Source organism: Pseudopodoces humilis, chromosome 8 (assembly GCF_049639895.1).
Source record: "Pseudopodoces humilis isolate 2021_Gansu_Grassland_sample_001 chromosome 8, ASM4963989v1, whole genome shotgun sequence".
Lineage (NCBI taxonomy): Eukaryota > Metazoa > Chordata > Aves > Passeriformes > Paridae > Pseudopodoces > Pseudopodoces humilis.
This window is the reverse complement of record NC_142207.1, coordinates 35,818,055-35,837,933: the sequence shown is the minus strand read 5'-3', so window position 1 is coordinate 35,837,933 and position 19,879 is coordinate 35,818,055. Positions and strand designations below refer to the sequence as shown.

The window sequence follows — 19,879 nt, the reverse complement described above, 5'->3', positions numbered from 1 at the left end:
AGGACTTGATGGTAATGCATAAAGGATTCGATAGCATGTGCCAGAGAACTTCCCTGACCATTCTAAGTCAGTGTCCAATTCAGGTTCTGTCTGTGTTGTGAATTCATGTTGTAAATATTGGCTTTTCACAATTATTCTGATAAATATATATTATATGCTTTCACTATATTCTTTTCTCTCTTAGCAAGTTATAGGCTTAGATAGGAATTCTGAATGGTAAGGATATGTCTCATCCGGACAAGGCAAGATAACTCCAACAGGCACAACAATGGGAGGATCAAGCTGTGGAAAACAGGCTATTGTCAGCAGCAGGAAATGGAGAGCAAACTGTTATCAAAAAGCCGGTACCAGGACATTGGCAGGGGGGAAAGATATGAAGCCCATCTGCTCTCAGAGGAAGGATGAGGGGCCCGGACTCTTATCAACAAGTGACCATTTGCAGAAAAAAGGAAACCAAACTTCAGATAATGCTGACCAGCTAGAATAATGACGACCAGCAAAAAAATATGCTGACCAGCAGAAAATAAAACTGTGAAGAGCATGATCCAAGAAGGCGGAACCAGGGAGGGGACATGCTTGAATATGCATTAACCCCTCACAGCAAGGATGGGATAAAAAGGGTATTCCCGAGATACCAGGTGTGCTCTTGGCAGCGCACCAAGACACCCGGCCGTAACTCTTTGCTTTACTTTATGTCTCTTATTGTCTTTATTAAACCTTTTTAAAATTTTACAGCAGTGAACTTCATTTTTCACAGAAATTGGGGGCTCGTCTCGGATGAAGCACCTCGCCCCGGGGAAACCAGGAGATTCCAGGCGGGGGAAGGCGCCTCCCTGCCAGTTTTGGTAATCTGCTTTGGCTCTTCTGGTGTCATCGGTGGTAGCAGGGCAACACCCGGAGGACAAGAGAGATGTTGTAGTTGATAGCCTGAAATGTATCTTTTCCCATCTTTTAGTTGTGATTCCCCCCCAGCTTCTCTTTCTCCTGTTTACCTGGCGTCAAGTTCCCATGGTTACTGAAGTTTCTCTCCTCAGCCCCATGGCGAGAGGCCGGATAGAGTAAAGAGAGGACCCCGCTGGCATTTCCAGCTGCTTGAAGTTTCTTTAGCCCAGGAAAGCACGGGGTTGGGAGAAGAGAACTCTTCTTTCCTACACGGAAGTTTGTAACTTTTTCCTGTCCCAGAATGCCTCTAAACTATGGAAGCTGAGAGGGCATGCTTACCTTGCCTTCCCTTTCTTTCCCCCTGTGTTGCCAGGAAACCAAGCTCCCCCTCTCTCCCCCTCTGCCCCTCTGTATAGAATACTCCCACACCTTTGTGGGCATTTGAAGAAGTTAGTGTCTGTTATTTTTTATCTTGGCGTGTGTAACCTTGATTTGTAGAAAGTTTGTAAGATGTACTAACTGAGAAAAATAATTGGTTCCCTCTCTGATGTTCCCTCCCTCCGAGAAACCCTGTTAAAAGAGAACCCCCCAAACCCCAAATCCTTGGTCTCTCGTCCTTTGGATTCCCCTTCACAGAAATAAACTGTGGAATGCAAACCAGAGAGAGAGTCCCCCCCTGATTTCTTTACTCGCTCTATAGACTTGGATTCTTGAAGAAAATCAGTGAACCCCACAAACATATGCTGGCTCGAAACTCGAGTGAAGAGAAACCTCATCACTGAGCTAGCCGGGCCACACTCGAGAAGATCGAGTCAGAGAGAGACAAGTAAAGCAAAGAAAAATAAAAAATAAAAGTAATAAAGCGCTCCTTCAAAACCCCATAATCTTTCAGGACCTGAACAGGAATTGGTAAGTACTGATCAGTGGGGTGGAAACGGGGGGATGAATGTGTGTGAATGAGACGCAAGCTGGTTACCCCAGAGCTGCGGAGCGAGAGCGGAGTCCATAGTACCACGGTTCCTATCTTTCACGAGAAAATAGGCCGGGAATTGGACGAAGCGAAAGAAAAAGGAGTGAAAGAATCCCCCTGGGGTTACTGGGACTGGGGTCTCAGGGAGGGGTTGGACCCTTGGAAGGGAAGGAGCTGGGAGTTCTCCCAAGTTCAGTGTACTAGGAGACGGGACAAAAAGGGGAAAAAATAATAAATCCCCGGGAATATTGCCAGGTTGAGGGTGCAAACCACGAGACGTGTGGGGTACAGTACTCAAGAAAATCTGGGGGGTTGGCCAGCAACGTTGAAGGTACCTTATTATTGTATTGTCTTGATGTGAGTGAAAATGAGTGAGGAAAACCTATTTAAGAAATGAGAATGCATGTATGAATGAGAGATCGTGTATAACTGTATCTTGAAGGGGGGAAGGTGGACTGTAACAAGAACATTGAGAGAGGGATTTGGGGTTTGTTGGTTTTTGTTGGTGGTGCTGTGAAGGGTGATTAGTGTTTTAAAGAAGAGAACTCGTGGTTTTTTTTTAAGGGAGTTAAAATAGGTATTTTAAAGAAGTGAACTGGTGTTTTAAAGGAGTGGAATTGGTATTCTAAAATAGTACAATTGATGTTCTTAATAGTGGTGCTTAAAGGAGTAGGTTGAAACAGAGAACACTTGGAAAAATAGGACAGAGAACCAGTAAGCTGGCCTTAAGAGAAAAAAGAATTAATAAAATACCAGAGGATATACCTCAAGATAGTCCCCTCGGGATCAAGCTAGCAAATTGGGATACAGATCCTGATACAAAGGGGAAAGACAAAGTAAAAATGATCCAATTTTGCATGAAGGAGCGGGTAAAAAAGGAAATTAGACCTGATCATATTTACTGGCCAAAATACGGGTCCTCTGAGGCTTGGATCTGCCAGGCTCTAAATATATTTGTGAATTCAAAAGAGCCATTTAATCCAGAAGAAAGAGAATATGCCTCTTGCTGGTTAGGAAACACAGAACCTCTGGGAGCCAGAGTTTTTAAAGTATCTAAAACTCCAGAGGTTGAGCAAACAGAAAATAAAAAAAAAATGGGACCCCCTGGATGCTTTACCTCCACTGCTGGCACAGGGAGCCCCCACCCCGCTGCAGCCAGCCGCAGGGGTTCCCCAGCCTCCGGGAATTCCTCCACCTCCAATGGTGCTGGGAATCCTCCCACCCCCGCTGATGCTGGGAATTCCACCCATCCCGGGAACTCCTGCCCCCCCCTTCGAACAGGGGAGAGCGCTGGGTGTCCCGACTCTGGCTTCTGCTCCACCCGCCCTGCCGGCCTCGGCTTCGTTGCTGGGCTTCAGCAGCCCTGCCCTGGCAGCCCCGGCTTCAATGCCGGACACCAGCACTCCGGCTGCAGCAGCTACGGCTTCAATGCCGGACCCCAGCAGCTCTGCACAGGCGGCCCTGGCTTCACTGCCAGGCCCCGCTCTCACTCCTTCTGCACTAGGGATCCCAGCTTCCCTGCCGGACTCTGTTTCTGCCTCTTTTCCTTTGGAGGGTTCAGCGCCTGCCGCCCAGATAACATCTCTTCTTAATGAATGGGCACCATATCAGAACACAAGGGGAGTTATTAAAGCTCAAAAGCAGCCTGATAATCTCTATGTTATCAACACTAATACAAAACAAGGGAAGGGGGGTGTAAAAACAGATAGACAGGGAGAGTGGAACCAAGAAATCAATTTATTCCCATTACGAGAAGTACCTATGGGAGGAGTCCAGGGGGGAATGGGATTTGTGAATGCTCCTTTGACTTCTACAGAAGTTAGGAATTTCAAAAAGGAGATTAAAGGGCTATTAGAAGACCCTATAGGTACGGCTGAACAATTAGATCAATTCCTAGGGCCCAATATTTTCACTTGGGAAGAAATGCAATTAATAATGAAAATAATATTTTCCCAAGAGGAAAGAGATATGATTAGAACTGCTGGGATAAAAATATGGGAAAGAGAAAACCAACAAGGCCCACCAGGAGAACAGAAATTGCCAGCTGCACCTCCTGATTGGAACCAGAATGATGAAGTTGGGAGGGGAAGTATGAATGATTATCGTAATTTGATGATCAAAGGGATAAAGGAGGGAGCACCCCGAGGGCAAAATGTTAGAAAAGCCTTTGAGGGACAACAGGGAAAAGAGGAAACCCCAACTGAATGGCTGGAAAGGCTCCGAAAAAATATGAAATAATACTCTGGAATAGACCCTGAGTCCCTAGCAGGAAAAGCCCTGCTAAGGGTCAATTTTGTCACCCAGGCATGGCCAGATATTAGGAAAAAACTAGAAAAATTGGAGGACTGGCATGACAAACCCTTAAATGACTTATTAAGAGAAGCTCAAAGGGTTTATGTACGGAGAGATGAAGAAAAAGCTAAAGTGGAAGCAAAAATCATGATAGCCACTATGAGGGAAAACACTTTCCAGAAAAATCTGAATCAAAACCCCTCAGGAATTCCTCCTAAACACTCAGGGGGTAGAAGTGGGGAAAAGGGAAGAAATAAAAATCCAGCACAATCAAAATTCCCGGGACAACCCAGGAATACCTGTTTTTATTGCAAAAAGGAAGGGCATTTTAAACGAGAATGCCCTCACTTAAGGAGGGATCTAAAGATATTTCAAGAGACACCTCCAGAGGAAGAATAGGGAAGTCAGGGGCTCTATTTTTTTGGGGGGGACAAATACCATCTGGAGCCTTTGATAACTTTAAAAGTGGGCCCCCAAGAGGAGACATTAGAATTTATAGTTGATACTGGGGCAGAAAGGACTTGTGTTGTTAATATTCCAAAGGGATGTGATATAAGTAATGGTACTGTAAAAGTAACAGGGGCAAAAGGGGAAGGGTTTAAAGTTCCTGTCATTAAAAATGTGGTCATAGAAGGAGAAACAAAAATAGGAATAGGAGATGTTTTACTAGTTCCTGGGGCTGGCAGGAACTTACTGGGAAGGGATTTACAGATACAATTAGGAATTGGGGTTATCCCAGAAGAAGGGAAAATGACAGCCAAAGTGTTAAAACTTGGCCAGGAAGATGAAGAGAAAATTAACAAAGAGGTTTGGGCTGGAAAAGGAAATAGGGGTGGATTGAATATTGACCCCATAAGGGTCACTATTGAAAGGGAAGAATGTCCCATACGTGTACGTCAGTATCCTATTTCTTTGGAGGGGAGAGAAGGCTTAAAGCCAGTAATAGAAGAATTGATAAAGGATGGGACATTGGAACCTTGTAAATCTCCTCATAACACCCCTATACTCCCAGTAAAGAAACCTGATGGAAATGACAGATTAGTGCAGGATTTAAGGGAGGTAAATAAAAGAACACGAGCCCGTTACCCTGTGGTTCCTAATCCTTATACTCTTTTAAGTAAAGTCCCACCTCAACATCAGTGGTTCAGTGTGGTGGATCTTAAAGATGCTTTCTGGGCCTGCCCACTGGCAGAAGAAAGCCGAGATATTTTTGCCTTTGAATGGGAAGATCCAAATACCAGGAGAAAGCAACAATTAAGATGGACAAAATTACCACAAGGATTCACAGAGTCCCCAAATCTATTCGGGCAAGCCTTAGAAGAGATACTACAAACTTTCCCCACTCCTGTAGGAATACAAATCATCCAATATGTGGATGATCTCCTAATATCAGGAGAAATAGAAGCTGAAGTTAGAGAAGCTACTATAAAACTTCTGAATTTTCTTGGGGAAAAGGGACTCAGAGTATCAAAAGGAAAGTTACAGTTTGTGGAATCAGAGGTAAAATATCTTGGTCACCTGATAAGGAAAGGTAGCAGGAAATTAAATCCTGAAAGAATTGCAGGGATCCTATCCCTTCCTCCTCCCTCTTCAAAGAAAGAGGTTAGGAAACTGCTAGGACTGCTGGGATATTGTAGATTGTGGATTGAAGGATACACACAAACAGTAAAATTTTTGTATGAGAAATTGACAGGAGGGGACAATATAAGATGGACTAAAGATGATGATGATAAATTAGAACAATTGAAATTGAAACTAGCCTCAGTATCAGCCCTAAGCCTACCCTCCTTAGAAAAACCCTTTCATTTATATGTTAATGTGGAAAACGGAGTAGCTCACGGGGTTTTAGTTCAAGAATGGGGGGGAGTGAAGAAACCAATAGCCTTTTTATCCAAATTATTGGATCCAGTGAGCCGTGGCTGGCCAGTATGTATTCAGGCAATAGCAGCTACTGCTATTTTGGTGGAGGAAAGCCGTAAGCTCACCTTTGGAAGTAAATTAATTGTACGCACACCCCATGCTGTCCGAAATGTGCTAAATCAAAAAGCTGAAAAATGGTTAACAGACTCCAGGATGTTAAAATATGAAGCAATCTTAATTGACAATAATGATTTGACAATAGAAACAAGCAGGAGTCTCAATCCGGCCCAATTTCTGTATGGGGAACCAAAAGATGATTTGGCACATAATTGTTTGGAAATCATACAATGCCAAACTAAAGTTCGGGAAGATTTAGCAGAATAAGCCCTTTTGCAGGGGAAAAAAATATATGTTGATGGTTCATCCAGATGCTTGCAAGGAAAAAGAATGTCGGGATATGCTGTAGTTGATGGGGAAAATATGCAGACCATCGAAAAAGGAAGTCTACCTTCAAGCTGGTCTGCTCAATCTTGTGAATTATATGCTCTAAAAAGAGCACTGGAGCATTTAGCACATAAAAAGGGGACCATCTATACTGACTCAAAGTATGCCTTTGGAGTAATTCATACCTTTGGGAAAATTTGGGAAGAAAGGGGGTTACTAAACTCAAAAGGGAAAGGACTAGTACATGAGGGACTTATTTTAGAAGTTTTAGAAGCGTTAAAACTGCCTGAGGAGATAGCTGTAGTACATATCAAAGGACACCAAAAGGGAATGACACCCGAAATAAGAGGGAATAACTTGGCGGATCAGGAGGCTAAAGAGGCGGCAGAAAATGGGGACAAACGAGTAATGTTAATTTTAACCCCAGACAGGGAAGAATTGGAAATCCCTAAATTTAGTGAGAAAGAAGAAAAATAATTACTTAAGATAGGGGGAGAACGGGATCAGTCTGGAAAGTGGAAACTCCCTGACGGGAGACAGTTACTTAATAAGCCACTCACCAGGAAAATATTAGAAGATATGCATCAGAAAACTCATTGGGGTACTCAGGCCTTGTGTGATCACTTTCTAAGGGATTTTGGATGCATTGGAATTTTTGGGGTAGCAAAACAAATAACTGAAAACTGCATAACTTGCCAAAAGGTAAATAGAAAAATAATGAGAAAAGCACCATTAGGTGGCCGTGAATTAGCCTTACGGCCATTCCAAAGTATTCAAGTGGATTTCACTGAACTTCCCCAAGTCCAAAAATGGAAGTTCCTATTGGTAATAGTAGACCACTTAACTCACTGGGTGGGAGCTATTCCCGCTGCCAGGGACACAGCTAATGTGGTGTGTAAAACTCTTTTGGAACAGATTATTCCCAGGTATGGAATGATTAATAAAATAGACTCAGATAGAGGAACACATTTTACATCTAAAGTCTTACAGCAAATAACCCAAACCTTGGGAATAAAATGGGAATTGCATACCCCCTGGCACCCACAAAGTTCAGGCCGGGTGGAAAGAATGAATCAAACTTTAAAGAAGACCTTAACAAAATTAATGATTGAAACCCAGATGTCCTGGGTAAAATGTTTACCTCTGGCTCTGTTAAAGGTTCGAACACAACCCAGGTCAGACCTGGGAGTGTCACCCTATGAAATGATGTTTGGACTACCCTTCCTTACCACCCGACATGAAACTGCCACTTATGAAGTAGGGGAAATAAGTGTCAGAAAATATGTCACCACAATTGCTAAAACACTTGAAAGCCTAAGGCTAAAAGGAATGATCCCTCAAACCATCCCTTTGGAGTTCAAAATTCAAAATATTCATCCAGGAGAATGGGTACTGGTAAAGACATGGAAGGAACAATCTTTGACTCCTCAGTGGGAAGGTCCTTTTCAGGTACTGCTGACAACGGAGGCTGCAATCCGGACCAGGGAACGAGGGTGGATCCACGCCAGTAGAATCAAGGGACCTGTGAAAAGACCTGAGGAGTGGATTATAACTTCTGAACCGGGTGATACCAAATTGACTCTAAAGCGGGGGCTGGGTGATAATGAACTGGGACAATCCACAGGATCCAAGGGATGAGCAAAGAATCACGCCTAATTGGGAAGTGAGACCAAGCCTGTATCAGTGGTTTCAAGTCCTGCCTGGACAAGTTCTGAGACACCTTCGATATCCACCTTGGGGAGGAAAACTCCCACTCCAAACAGGAGGATCAGGGCTGTTTCAGTCGGGAAATCCTCGTATTTTTGCTTTGGCCTGTGATCTGTATAAAGAAGGGGGAGAATCACAACTTCCATCAGTGCCACACCATATACCTTGTATAAATCATCCCAATACGGGACATGCTAGCTGGGTTAAATATAAGTGTTTAATTTGTGGGAAAAATTGGTATTGCAGCTCACACAATCGGCGTTCTTGTTGTAGGGAGTGTCGAGCACATAATCGATCCTCTATCCAAACAGAATTGCAGGCAACTGAAATAATAACTCTGCTCTGTGGATGGGAATTACTGGTGCCTGTTGAGTGGGAAATACCTGAAGAACGGTGGGATACTACTGTTAAAAGGTGTCAAAAGAGATTTGCTTGGAAATTACAAAAGAGGAAGTGACAAGGAAATAGGGGGCAAGACCAGATTGGCCTCTAAAACTCGCCACCAAGAAGAATATAAAACACCTGCTGTGAGCCGCAACCTCATAGGCAGGATTGGTGGGGGTGTAAGCCATACTGGACCCCTATTATTCCTTCTTCTGTCACTCATCCTTCTCCCTTTTGGGACACCAGCAAAGCCATGTTACAAATGCTATCGAAAACTGTACATGGAAAGACACCGGGGTTTCTTTCTTATTACCCACACCAATATCAATAGTCACTGCTATAACCCATCCAAGTTAAGTACCTGTATACATAAATGGGAAAAATACTGGATCACAGAAAACTTAGGAGTCAGTGGTACTAGACTGGGAAGCACCTGCCCAAAAGGGGAGAAATGGATTTGCTTCACAGGGGCGGTCAAGGGAAAGACCCAAGATTTGATAAAAGAGCAAGTGATAAGAAAAAAGATAAAACCAACACAGAAACCTAAACCTAACTTAACCTCACGTCAGGACCTGTATGCAAGGCTCAAACAGCAATTAAAAGGGGAAATAGATATCTCAAGACTAGGGAAAAACCTGTTTGTGGATTTAGGGGAGAGGATAAGTAAAGAACTTAACATAACGAACTGTTGGGTCTGTGGAGGAGCCTTGATGACGGAGGAATGGCCATGGAAAGGTAGTAGCATAGGCCCGGTGGAACTCCTTAAGTGGAACCGGACCAATATAAGAGGGGGGACTCGACCAGAAGGATGGATTCTAAGTTCAACAGTGATAGGGGAAGAATGTTTATGGCGAACTGGTAAGGAATTTATTAAAGAAATAGCGAAAACTCCCTGTAAAAAGTATAAGGTTAGCAATGGAACTTCTACATGGTGGATCCCAGAGGAACCAACTCTGTATTGGACTCAAGGAAAAGTAAAAAAAAAGAATTGTGTGTATGATAATCGAACCAGACTCTTCAGATGTAATGGTAAAGGGAAAAATCCTTACTCTGGAATCCCAGAAATATCTAAATTTTGGGAAAATATAAATCAACAGAAAAATGACTATTGGAAGGCACCAGATGGCTTATTTTGGATATGTGGGAAAAGGGCATACCCAAAGCTCCCTTCACAATGGAAAGGGAGTTGTACTCTGGGAATCATTCAACCAGGATTCTTCCTTTTGCCAGGACCAGATGGAGATCAATTGGGAGTGCCGGTTTATGAGGACCTAAAAAGAAATAAAAGGGAATTGTTTGGAGGACCTCAAAAATGGGGAGATGAGGAATGGCCCCCTGAACGCATACTAGAAACATATGGGCCAGCTACTTGGGCACAAGATGGAAGTTGGGGATATTGAACCCCAATTTGCATGCTAAATCGCATTATAAGACTCCAAGCTGTAGTAGAAATCATAACCAATGAAACAGCTGGGGCTATGGAATTAATAGCCAGTCAGCAACGCCAAGCCAGAGCTGCAATATATCAGAATAGACTGGCTTTGGACTATCTATTGGCTGAAGAGGGGGGTGTTTGCGGGAAATTTAATACATCAGATTGTTGTTTGCAAATTGATGACAATGGAAATGCCGTTCTAGATATCGCCAAGAACTTTTTTTTCTGATGTAGAAAAATAGCCCATGTGCCAGTCCAAAAATGGGAGTCAATGATGACCACTAATTGGTGGAATAACCTGTTGGGGACAGAATGGTGGAAGAAGCTAGGTTTCTTCCTCCTATGCGCTACAGCTGGTTTAATATTCCTTCCTTGTCTAATCCCCTGTTTCATCCAACTAATCACCAAAGTGGTGCAGGGCATGCAAATAGCAGCAATACCTACAGACCCAAAATTGGCTACATCTGGAACGGCACAAAAAATCATGGTATTAAGAAAACAAAATAATGTGAAAGATCTGTTGGAAGAAGCTAAATTGATTTGTGAGAAAAATGAATGAGTGCTAGAAGCTAGAAAACAAGAATTATTGCTCAAGCCAAATGATTTATAAAAAAGATAAAAGGAGGGCTTGTTGTGAATTCATGTTGTAAATATTGGCTTTTCACAATTATTCTGATAAATATATATTATATGCTTTCACTATATTCTTTTCTCTCTTAGCAAGTTATAGGCTTAGATAGGAATTCTGAATGGTAAGGATATGTTTCATCCGGACAAGGCAAGACAATGGGAGGATCAAGCTGTGGAAAACAGGCTATTGTCAGCAGCAGGAAATGGAGAGCAAACTGTTATCAAAAAGCCGGTACCAGGACATTGGCAGGGGGGAAAGATATGAAGCCCATCTGCTCTCAGAGGAAGGATGAGGGGCCCGGACTCTTATCTACAAGTGACCATTTGCAGAAAAAAGGAAACCAAACTTCAGATAATGCTGACCAGCTAGAATAATGACGACCAGCAAAAAAATATGCTGACCAGCAGAAAATAAAACTGTGAAGAGCATGATCCAAGAAGGCGGAACCAGGGAGGGGACATGCTTGAATATGCATTAACCCCTCACAGCAAGGATGGGATAAAAAGGGTATTCCCGAGATACCAGGTGTGCTTTTGGCAGCACACCAAGGCACCCGCCATATCTCGTTGCTTTACTTTATGTCTCTTATTGTCTTTATCAAACCTTTTTAAAATTTTACAGGAGTGAAATTCGTTTTTCACACGGTGGTTTGTGTTTTAAGCAGTGCCAGGAGCGGCACCAGGAGTTAATAGTTTGTGTCTTGAGGTGAAACGGTGGTCACAACAGGATTGCTGGTTTGCTGTGTTTTGGGAGCCGTGGAGGCTCCCATTTTGTTTGATTTGTGATTAAAAAGAGGCCTGGTAGGTTGCCGTTTGTGGTTTTGGTCACAGGTTCAGGGACAAGAAAGGTCCTGGAGAGAGCTGTAAAGGTTGATTTTGGGTCACAGGAATTTATGCTCTAAGTGTGGAGTGACAAAGGGAGCAGGAAGTGGTATTAGCTGCTGGGGATTTGTGTGGCTAGCCGAGGGCCGAGGGGGGCTTGGCAGAGTGATTTGTGTCACAAGCTGAGAGAGGCTCAGCAGAGGTGATTTGCAGCAACCGGTGCGCTGTTGGGCTGGTTGTTCTTGTAATATGTGTCAGTATAATTTGCGTTTTATTGTACACATAGAAAATCAAATATACAAACAGGTTTTATGTGAAAAACAGAAACAACTTGAGATTGCAAAAGCAGCTGCTGGAAAACCAGGAATTTGCAAGAAAACAACTCAGCAATTAAGATAGCACCAAGTAGAGGAGGGTGCACTCAAGCAAGATAAGTGCTCTAAGGACTTGGTGATTAACGCTTGATACCGACTTGATCTGATTTTCTAGGACCATTCTTCTCAATGTCCATTTCCATAAAAAAACTACACAGACTAAAAAAAAAACTCACCACAATTCTACATCTCAAAGCCTGCTTCCCGAAAAACCACTCAAACTTCATCTCCTTCTCAGAAAACTCATCAGCAGTCCAGCAGGAGAAATATGAATATCTAATGTTGCCGCTAGTGATGAATAGATCACACGGACACAGGTCGAGATCTGGTGAAAAGAAGAGAAGAGTTTATTTTTCGTCCCAGGATTTATAGGCTTCTGACCACGGCCAGGGATTGGATGGTCAGGATAACACTTTCTCACTGCACTGGCGATGAGAGATGCTCGTCACAAGACGTGTAATAGAAAGAATGTACACATATCTATGTTTACAGTTACTGTCCTGTGCAAGTCTTTAGAAAACTATGTTAGGAAGCACAGAAGCTGAGTTTTCAGGGCGACAATCTAACAACACAAAAACAAAAAAAAAAAAGAAAAAGAAAGAAACTGCAACTGCATAGCCTCAAGCTGAAAAAACTGTATAAAACACAGCTCTCCCAAAGACAAGTTGTGAACTTGGGGCAATCAGTGTGACAAAGGCCGATTCAGAGTTCACCCAGCACCGATCACGGGCTTCACGCTGACAGTGATTTTGGTTATTTCCATAATTCGATTTTACAAATTTTTCCATAAAATCCTTATTGATAAAATTAAGCTGAATTTCATTTATAACATTCTGAAACGGGGGGGCTTGGAACCAGGAGAGGCTCGAGTGGCTGAGCCAGTAATGTGTGTAGCTTGAGACATAAATTGCGTGTGTGTGAGTGCCCTGAAAGGCCAGAGGAAGTGCGTGTTGGAGACGTGCTATCAGCATGGGGCCAGTGGGGAATCCCAATCTGTGGTTTCACTCTGGGTGACTGCAAGCAGCTAGAAAAGGACAAAGTGATTGGGGTGTGTGTTTGATTGTATGAAACCCCTTTAATAAAATCTCCCCTTCTCCCTGTGGCTGGGTTGTGATAAGCATTTTTGAGGAGACGCCACCATCTAGTGACAGGAGTTCTAGTGACAGGAGTTCTAACTGCTGACTGTTACCATTTCTTGATTAAGCTTACATGCCTAGGAATCAGGGGCATTGGAGAGCCAGGGAGAAAGAATTTCTCTGTTTAAAGAAAGGCTGTGATTGTAACCCTTGGATTGTGTTTCATTGTGTAGTCTGTCAAAAGCCTTGGCTCCAACGGGTATTTAGGTGGAGGATCCTCAAGTGGGGACTCTGTTTCCTTTGTAGCACAAAAGAGAATAAAGCCACCCAGACAGTGATAAAAATCTTGCTAGGAACTGGTAAAGTAACCCATGGCAACAGTGAGATATTTGAGTTATTAGAGCATGGTGTTTCAGGGACCCTAAAGAAACCAATTGACATTCTTAGGGCTGAGTGTGCCCAAGATAATTGGGTACCTGAATATTACGAAGTGAAACTCCGAAGTTGGGATAAAGAAATGTTGTGAGAAAAAGAACTTCCAGGATGGGAGCAAATGAGAGTAAAGAAATTCCTAGGAGTAGTCCTTTGGGATGGATTTTAACACATTGGAAAGAACTAGGGGGATATGCTGGTGCAGAAAGCAAGAGGGAGCTTGTTAAGTTCTGTACACAATGGTGGCCACTATATAGGCTGGATGGGGGTGTGAGGTGGCCAGTAAATGGTATGCTGGACTATGAAACCTTATTGCAGTTAATGCTTTTCCTCCAGCATGAACACAAGTGGCTGGAAGTGACTTCTGCTGATATGTTTTTTACCCTCTGTGGCCACCCCGAATGGCAGAGAGATTGTGGGATTAGACCACCGTCTGATCCCTTGGTATTGGCCCTGGAGAAAGGTAACAAAGCTCAAGAGGGAAAGCCTAAACGGTGTTGTAGAACATGCTCAATTAATCAAAGATGCACTCACCCTGATAAACGATACCAAACAGAGGTTTTGGAATGGGAAACAGCAAACTTCCTAAGACCACCTCTTAGAATGTTAGAGAGAGGGGGGAGGTGGAAGAGGAAGCAGGCTCAGAACCACCATTGCTGAGCGGTGACAGTGAGGATGAGGAGCCTGGGCCTTCCTCATCAAGTACCAAGACTTCTAAGTCTCCCCCACCAAGCCCTGTAGCATCCAGGACCCAAAAGCAGGCTAAAGAGATTATACAAGCACCTCTGAGAGAAGTAATGACCCCTGAGGGAACGACAAGATTAGTCAATTAGTCCATTAGTCTGTTTCTACAATGGATTTGGAGGTTTGGGAAAAGATTGCTGAGAGTTATCGGAGTGATCCAGTAGGTGTTGCTAAGAAACTGAGGTTTATGGTTAAGCAGCTTTCAGCAGATTGGGCAGATTTACAGCTCCTGCTTGATGCCCTGACAGAGACAGAAAAACTATTAATATTAAAGGTAGCTAAAGACCTAGCTGAGGATCACTGCAGGACAACACAGGAGGATGTTAAGGATGTATTTCCCCTTCAAGATGCTGGCTGGAATCCCAATGAACAAGGGGGACTAAGACCGTTACAAGGATATCAGGAATTACAGTAAAAGGGCTGGAAAGAGCAATTCCCAGAACTATAAATTAATCAGCTCTATATGCTATTAAACAAGGTCCTTCTCAAAGACCTTCTGAATTTTTAGATCAACTGCGCGATGCAATGCGGAAACATACCAGCCTGGACCCAGGATGGAGTGAAGGAATGCAGTAGCTAATAAATTTGTTTTTACAACAATCCACAGAAGATATCAGGAGGAAGCTCCAGAAGATCTGAGGCCCAGAGAGCCGGAATCTGGAAACCCTGGTGGATGAAGCCAGGAGGGTCTTTAGCAATTGAGAAGGATATAAACAGGGGATGAGAAAATTGGTGGCTATAGTGAAGGAGGGGGAGAAAGAAAAAGGCAAGCAAGGTCCACCAAAATGAGGACCACCCCAACTGGGAAGGGATCAATGTGCATTTTGCAAGACATTTGGACACTGGAAAAATCAGTGCCCAGAACTAAGAAAAAGTGATGAACAGAGGAGAGATGATCGGAAAGGAAAGGGGGAGGTTGCTCATGTAAAAGAAGACTGAGGAGGACCAGAGGGCCCTACCCCAGGGGACCCTCTGGTTATAGCTCCCAAGCTAGGGAATAAAGAAAAAGAAGTGGAATTTCTAAGAGATACAGGAGCAACATTTTCAGTGTTGAATAAGGCTCTAATACCTGTGATAGTAAAAGGTTTTAAAATCTTAGAAAATTCAGGGACTTATAAAGAAAGGTAGGCTTGTCAAGCCCTGGGAAAAGTAGGCCCGGGGAAATGTTAGGCCTTGTGCTTGCTAAAGATCATGTCAAACTGCACCTGTGTAGTCAGTAGATGATAAATGATACAACTGTTAGATGTGATTAGTTATAATTATTGTTTATAGAACATGAGGAACAATGTTAGAGTGCTGGGGAGAATCACGAAAAATCCATGCCTGGGTAAAAACAATGCATGCAATAGAACAATGGAAGTTTAATAATTAATATGTAAGTTAGATAATGATAGAGTATTAAAACATGCTAATTTCAAAACCAAGATGGGTCAGATTTGGGTATGTGTACCCCTGACACCCAGAGCTCTTCAATAAAGCACCTTCATATAATCATTCCGTGATTATGTGTGTTCCTGAACGCTAACAGCTCTGTTCCTCTCTTCCAGCCCTTGAAGACATGGCACATAACATCAACCCCGCCATCAGAAGCCTGGCAATTCAAAAATTTTGTATCCTCCCGGCAGTAGAGAGAACTCAATATTCCATCTTTGGAAACCTGCAAGATCAGCTCCACATGGCATAGAGGACACGGTCTCATCTCTCAGGCCTTGACTGGATGCGCTGCTGGAGCTTTGCTGAGAGCTGATCTGGGAGGCTCTGTCTGCTGGGGCCACCTGAGCCAGCCAGGATTTTATTTTTCTTCAAAATTGTTCTATCCTTATTTTTATTATTTTTAGTATGTAGATATAGGATATGTTCTAAATACACAGTCTCCCAGGTGCTTTCTTTTGCTGCCCAAGGTCCGCAGGATATCGGGGAAGAGAGGGAAAAGGGTGCTTGTGCTCAGCAACCTGCCGGGGTGTGCAGTGGTGCAGGGAAAATGGCCAGAAGCCCCTTGGCCTTTGGTGGTTCTGCTGAAGGCACAGCCCCTGTCCCAGCCAGGAAGTGCCATCTGTGTCCTCGTGCCCGTGTGGTGCTGGCTGGGTTGCTGAGGGCTCCCAGCTGCCTCTTGATCCAGCTCCTCTGGAGCTCCTGTGGGGCTGCGGCGCTGCTGCCGGGCCACGCTGGGGGAGACCCTGAGGGAACAGGGTGCTGGGAGGCCATGAAGGGATGAGGGGCTGTGGAGGCCCTGATGGGACAAGGCAGTGGGAAGGCACAAGGGGGATGTGTGAGGGAGTGGGTGGCAGGAGACTCCAAGGGGACAGGAGGCCCCTGAGGGGCCGGGGTGGTGGGAAGACCTGAGGAACTGGGTGTCAGAGGCCATAAGCAGCCCCTGGGCAGCCGCCTGGTTCCTGACACCCGGCTGATCTGGCTCTTCCCCAAAGTGTCTCCCGGGCCTGCAGCAGAAGCCCTCCAGGCTGGGACAGCACCCCTCCAGGAGGGTGGGTACAGCCCGAGGTGCTCAGGCTGGGCTGGCTGGGGACATGGAGGGCAGGGGGGTACTGCCAGGCCACGGCCACTGTGTGCCTGAGATAAGGGGCAGAGGGCAGAGGCAGGGCTGGCCAGGCCGGGCCCTCGCGGCTGCCCAGGCCACGCTGCTGTGACCGAGGCCCCCCTGACACAGAGCTCGGGGCCCGCTGAGCTGCTGCCACCATGGGGAGGGAGGCGATGTCTCCTCCAGCAGGGCTGCCCAGTCGCTGCTGCCCAAGCGGCTCTGGAGCCCACAGAAACAGCAGCAGAGTGTGCACAGGAACAGCAGCAGCCCGAACGTCGGCACCTGCGCACTGAGGCGTCCGCAGCAGCCGGCTGCCAGACAGGGGGAGGCTGTGGGCACAGCTGCCTTTGGTTTGGCAAAAGGCCTCAGCAGAATTGGCCACAATGGCTTTCTCTTGACTTGCCAGCCTCACAGCAATGCTTGGCAGCTTCAGCTGCAGCCTGTGCCCGTGACTGACTTGGATGGCCGTGCTTGAGGGCGGGCTCGCCTTCCACACTCAGGTGTCCCAAGGCAGCGGCCTTGGCGCCATCGTGACACAGAGAGAGAGAGACTCAGGACATGAGAACACAGGAACAGCCTGTTTGGCTCATTCTTGAGTTTGCTGCTCCTGCCTAAAATAATCATCAGGAGTATATGCTGATGTAAAGTTATAGCCGAACACCAAGGACTTTTTCTGTAGTGTCTAGAACTAAAACCTTGTGTGACTGTTCAGAGACTCTAAAATGCAAGATGAAAATGATAGCTTTGGTATGTAAGAGTCCTAAAAATTTTGACATGTGATTCTTCTAGTCAAGGATTTTAATTCCAATGTGGAAACTACAAAAATATTAAAATTTGTTTTCATTGGCAACCCCTTTGAAATGGCATCAGCACACCTACAGGTGTACTGGGGACAGTACTTGGCAATTCATGGCTTCAGTTGTGGGAGATAAATATTTTGTCTGGGTTCACCCTGAAGTTTAAAGTTTTCCCAGGGCTTTGATTGACTGGTCATTGCAGGTAACTTTAATAAATGCAAAAGGATGGGAAAGCACAATTTCTGGAGAATGTGCACTAGGGGTAGAGAGAAAACCTTGAAAACAGTCAGCAGGCTCTGGAAAACTTAAAAAAAATTAAAATTACAAACATAATGTAAAAATAGATGTAGCTCTGTGACTGTTCCAGCAGGACTCTGTGTCTGGAGGAAATGTTTGCCTTGCATCAGCTGTAACACAGACAGACACGCAGCAACTGGAGCCTTGAACATCAGAGACTGGACGAATGTTTGTCCCAGAAAAAGACACGGAAGATCCCACTGAAACAGGACAGTGCCTCTGTACAATCTAACCATCCTAGGAAACTCAGCAGCTGATGGTGGTTTTGTGCTACTGCAAACCCCTTCCATGAAAAACATCATTCCAGGAAGGAGCAACATCATCTGACAGATAGCAGGAGTGGCCAGCAATAGCTCCAGGAGCTCCTGCCAAGACCTCCGAAGGAAGGAGCCCAGTCCCCAATGCACGTGGGCTTTGGCTTTGGCCCTCTGGCACAGAAGCCCCCCAGGGGCACAGGTCTGTGGGGCAGGAGAAGGGCACCAGCACTGCCAGGGCTCGGCTGGGGTGGCAGGTCTGCCTCGGTGGGGACTCTGCCACACTTGCTGATTTCAGTGCTGCCAGGCCCCTGTACAGATTCTGTGCAAGGCCCCGTGCCCTTCCTGCTGCGGCTGCGTCGGCAGCCCTGGGGGCTCCTTCTGCTGCCCTGAGCCTGCAGAGCAGGGCAGCGTTTGCTGATGGTTTGAGGTGTTCCTAAAGATCCTGTCTTAGACACTTTTGGCAAGGGATTCCTTCCAACCTGGGCCACTTTGGGGGGATGGGGGCAGAACCAGGAAGGTGGCAGGGCGTGCAAGGGCCCTTTGTGACACGGTGCAGCCTGGTAACCGTGGAATGGAAAGGGACAGGGTGTCCAAGGACCCTTTGTGACACGTGGTGACATAGGGGCTGGCGGTGACAGGACAACGCCACAGTGCTCAGTGCACGGGACGGGACAGGACACGTCGGAGCGGTGCTGTGAGGAGCCCCTGCGGAGTGCACTCGTTCCTTGCTGACCCGGAGTTTTTTCTTTACCTCTTTGGTGCAGGTTACCTCGAGGCCAGACCACAGGGCTTGGTGACCTGTGGCCTCCTCAGGAGTTCTTTTCTGCAGGTGTCCTCGAGGGCAGGCCTGGGACTTGGTGACTCAGAGTTTTTCTGAGGCATCTGTCATTCCTGTGGCCGGTGCCCTTGAGGCCAGACTGTCTGACTTGTCAACTGAGAGCTCTTCAAAGGCCTCTCTCTTGCAGGTTCCCTCAACGCCAGATTTTGGGATGGCAGAGAAACGCCAAGGGAACTCCAACCTGTTCAGGGCAAATAAGAACAAAGCTTCTTCACCTGCCCCAGCAAAGAAGCCTAATGCGTCGCCACGGTTCCAGCCACCGCAAGATGGTGAGTGGCAGAGCTGGGCCACAGGGCTGATGGCTGCAGCCAGCTAGATCCCATCCCATCCCACCCCATCCCATCCCATGTGCACATGCCCAAGGACAGGACAGAAGAGGGGCTGGGGCTGACCTCTGCCAGTGACCATGCTCCATCCCCTGAGCCACCCCAGGGCTGTCCCTGCCTCGGGAGTGCAGGGCTGGGCTGTGTTCTCCGGCCTCTCCTGCAGCCCCTTGGCTCTGGCTGCACTCAGTCTTTGCCAAATGCAGGGAAGAAGCAGAAGCAAGAGCAGGACTCCAACCATGGATGCTTCCACAGAACGCTGAAGGTACCTGCAGCCATCCCCACCTGGGCTGGGCCTGCTGGCACTGCTCAGCCCAGCTCTGCACTTGCAGCACTCCATGGAACATGCCTCTCTTCCCTGCTTTTCTGTCAATGTTTCCAAAGTTCATGGGCGGTTGTTGTAGAAAGAACAAAGACACTGAGGACGCAGACAAACGTGACTCCAGGCTAAGAGATGCTGGCATACCATCAGTTGAATGTGCAGAAATGACTAATTACATAGTGAAGGCTGACCAGGTAACAAATGAGGCCAATTCAGACACCTGAATGACTGAGGTCCTAAGAAACACTGATACTATCCCCACTTTAACTGTCATTTATGCTCACAAATTATAATTCACATATACACATATTTCTTATCAAAAGTAATAAGCAGCCAGTGCACATGGGTGGAGGCCTCCCAGGATCATGTGGCCCATCAAGCCATGTCTGCTTGCCCACCTCAGCCTTTTCCCAGAGTTGGGGGGGAAGGGAAGCACTTCTTGGGGGAAGCTGGGGAA

The 19,879-nt window shown here is 45.8% G+C and overlaps 1 protein-coding gene across 1 annotated transcript in view; it reads left to right on the top strand.

Moving 5' to 3' along the window:
- The window catches only part of LOC148183891 (maestro heat-like repeat-containing protein family member 7), a 34,982-nt gene that overhangs the window by 10,880 nt on the left and 4,223 nt on the right, over window positions 1-19,879 (top strand). Inside the window, exon 3 of the mRNA XM_088058972.1 lies at window positions 18,905-19,046. Coding sequence (XP_087915098.1) covers window positions 18,905-19,046 — 142 coding nt within the window. The remainder of the gene's footprint in view (window positions 1-18,904; window positions 19,047-19,879) is intronic.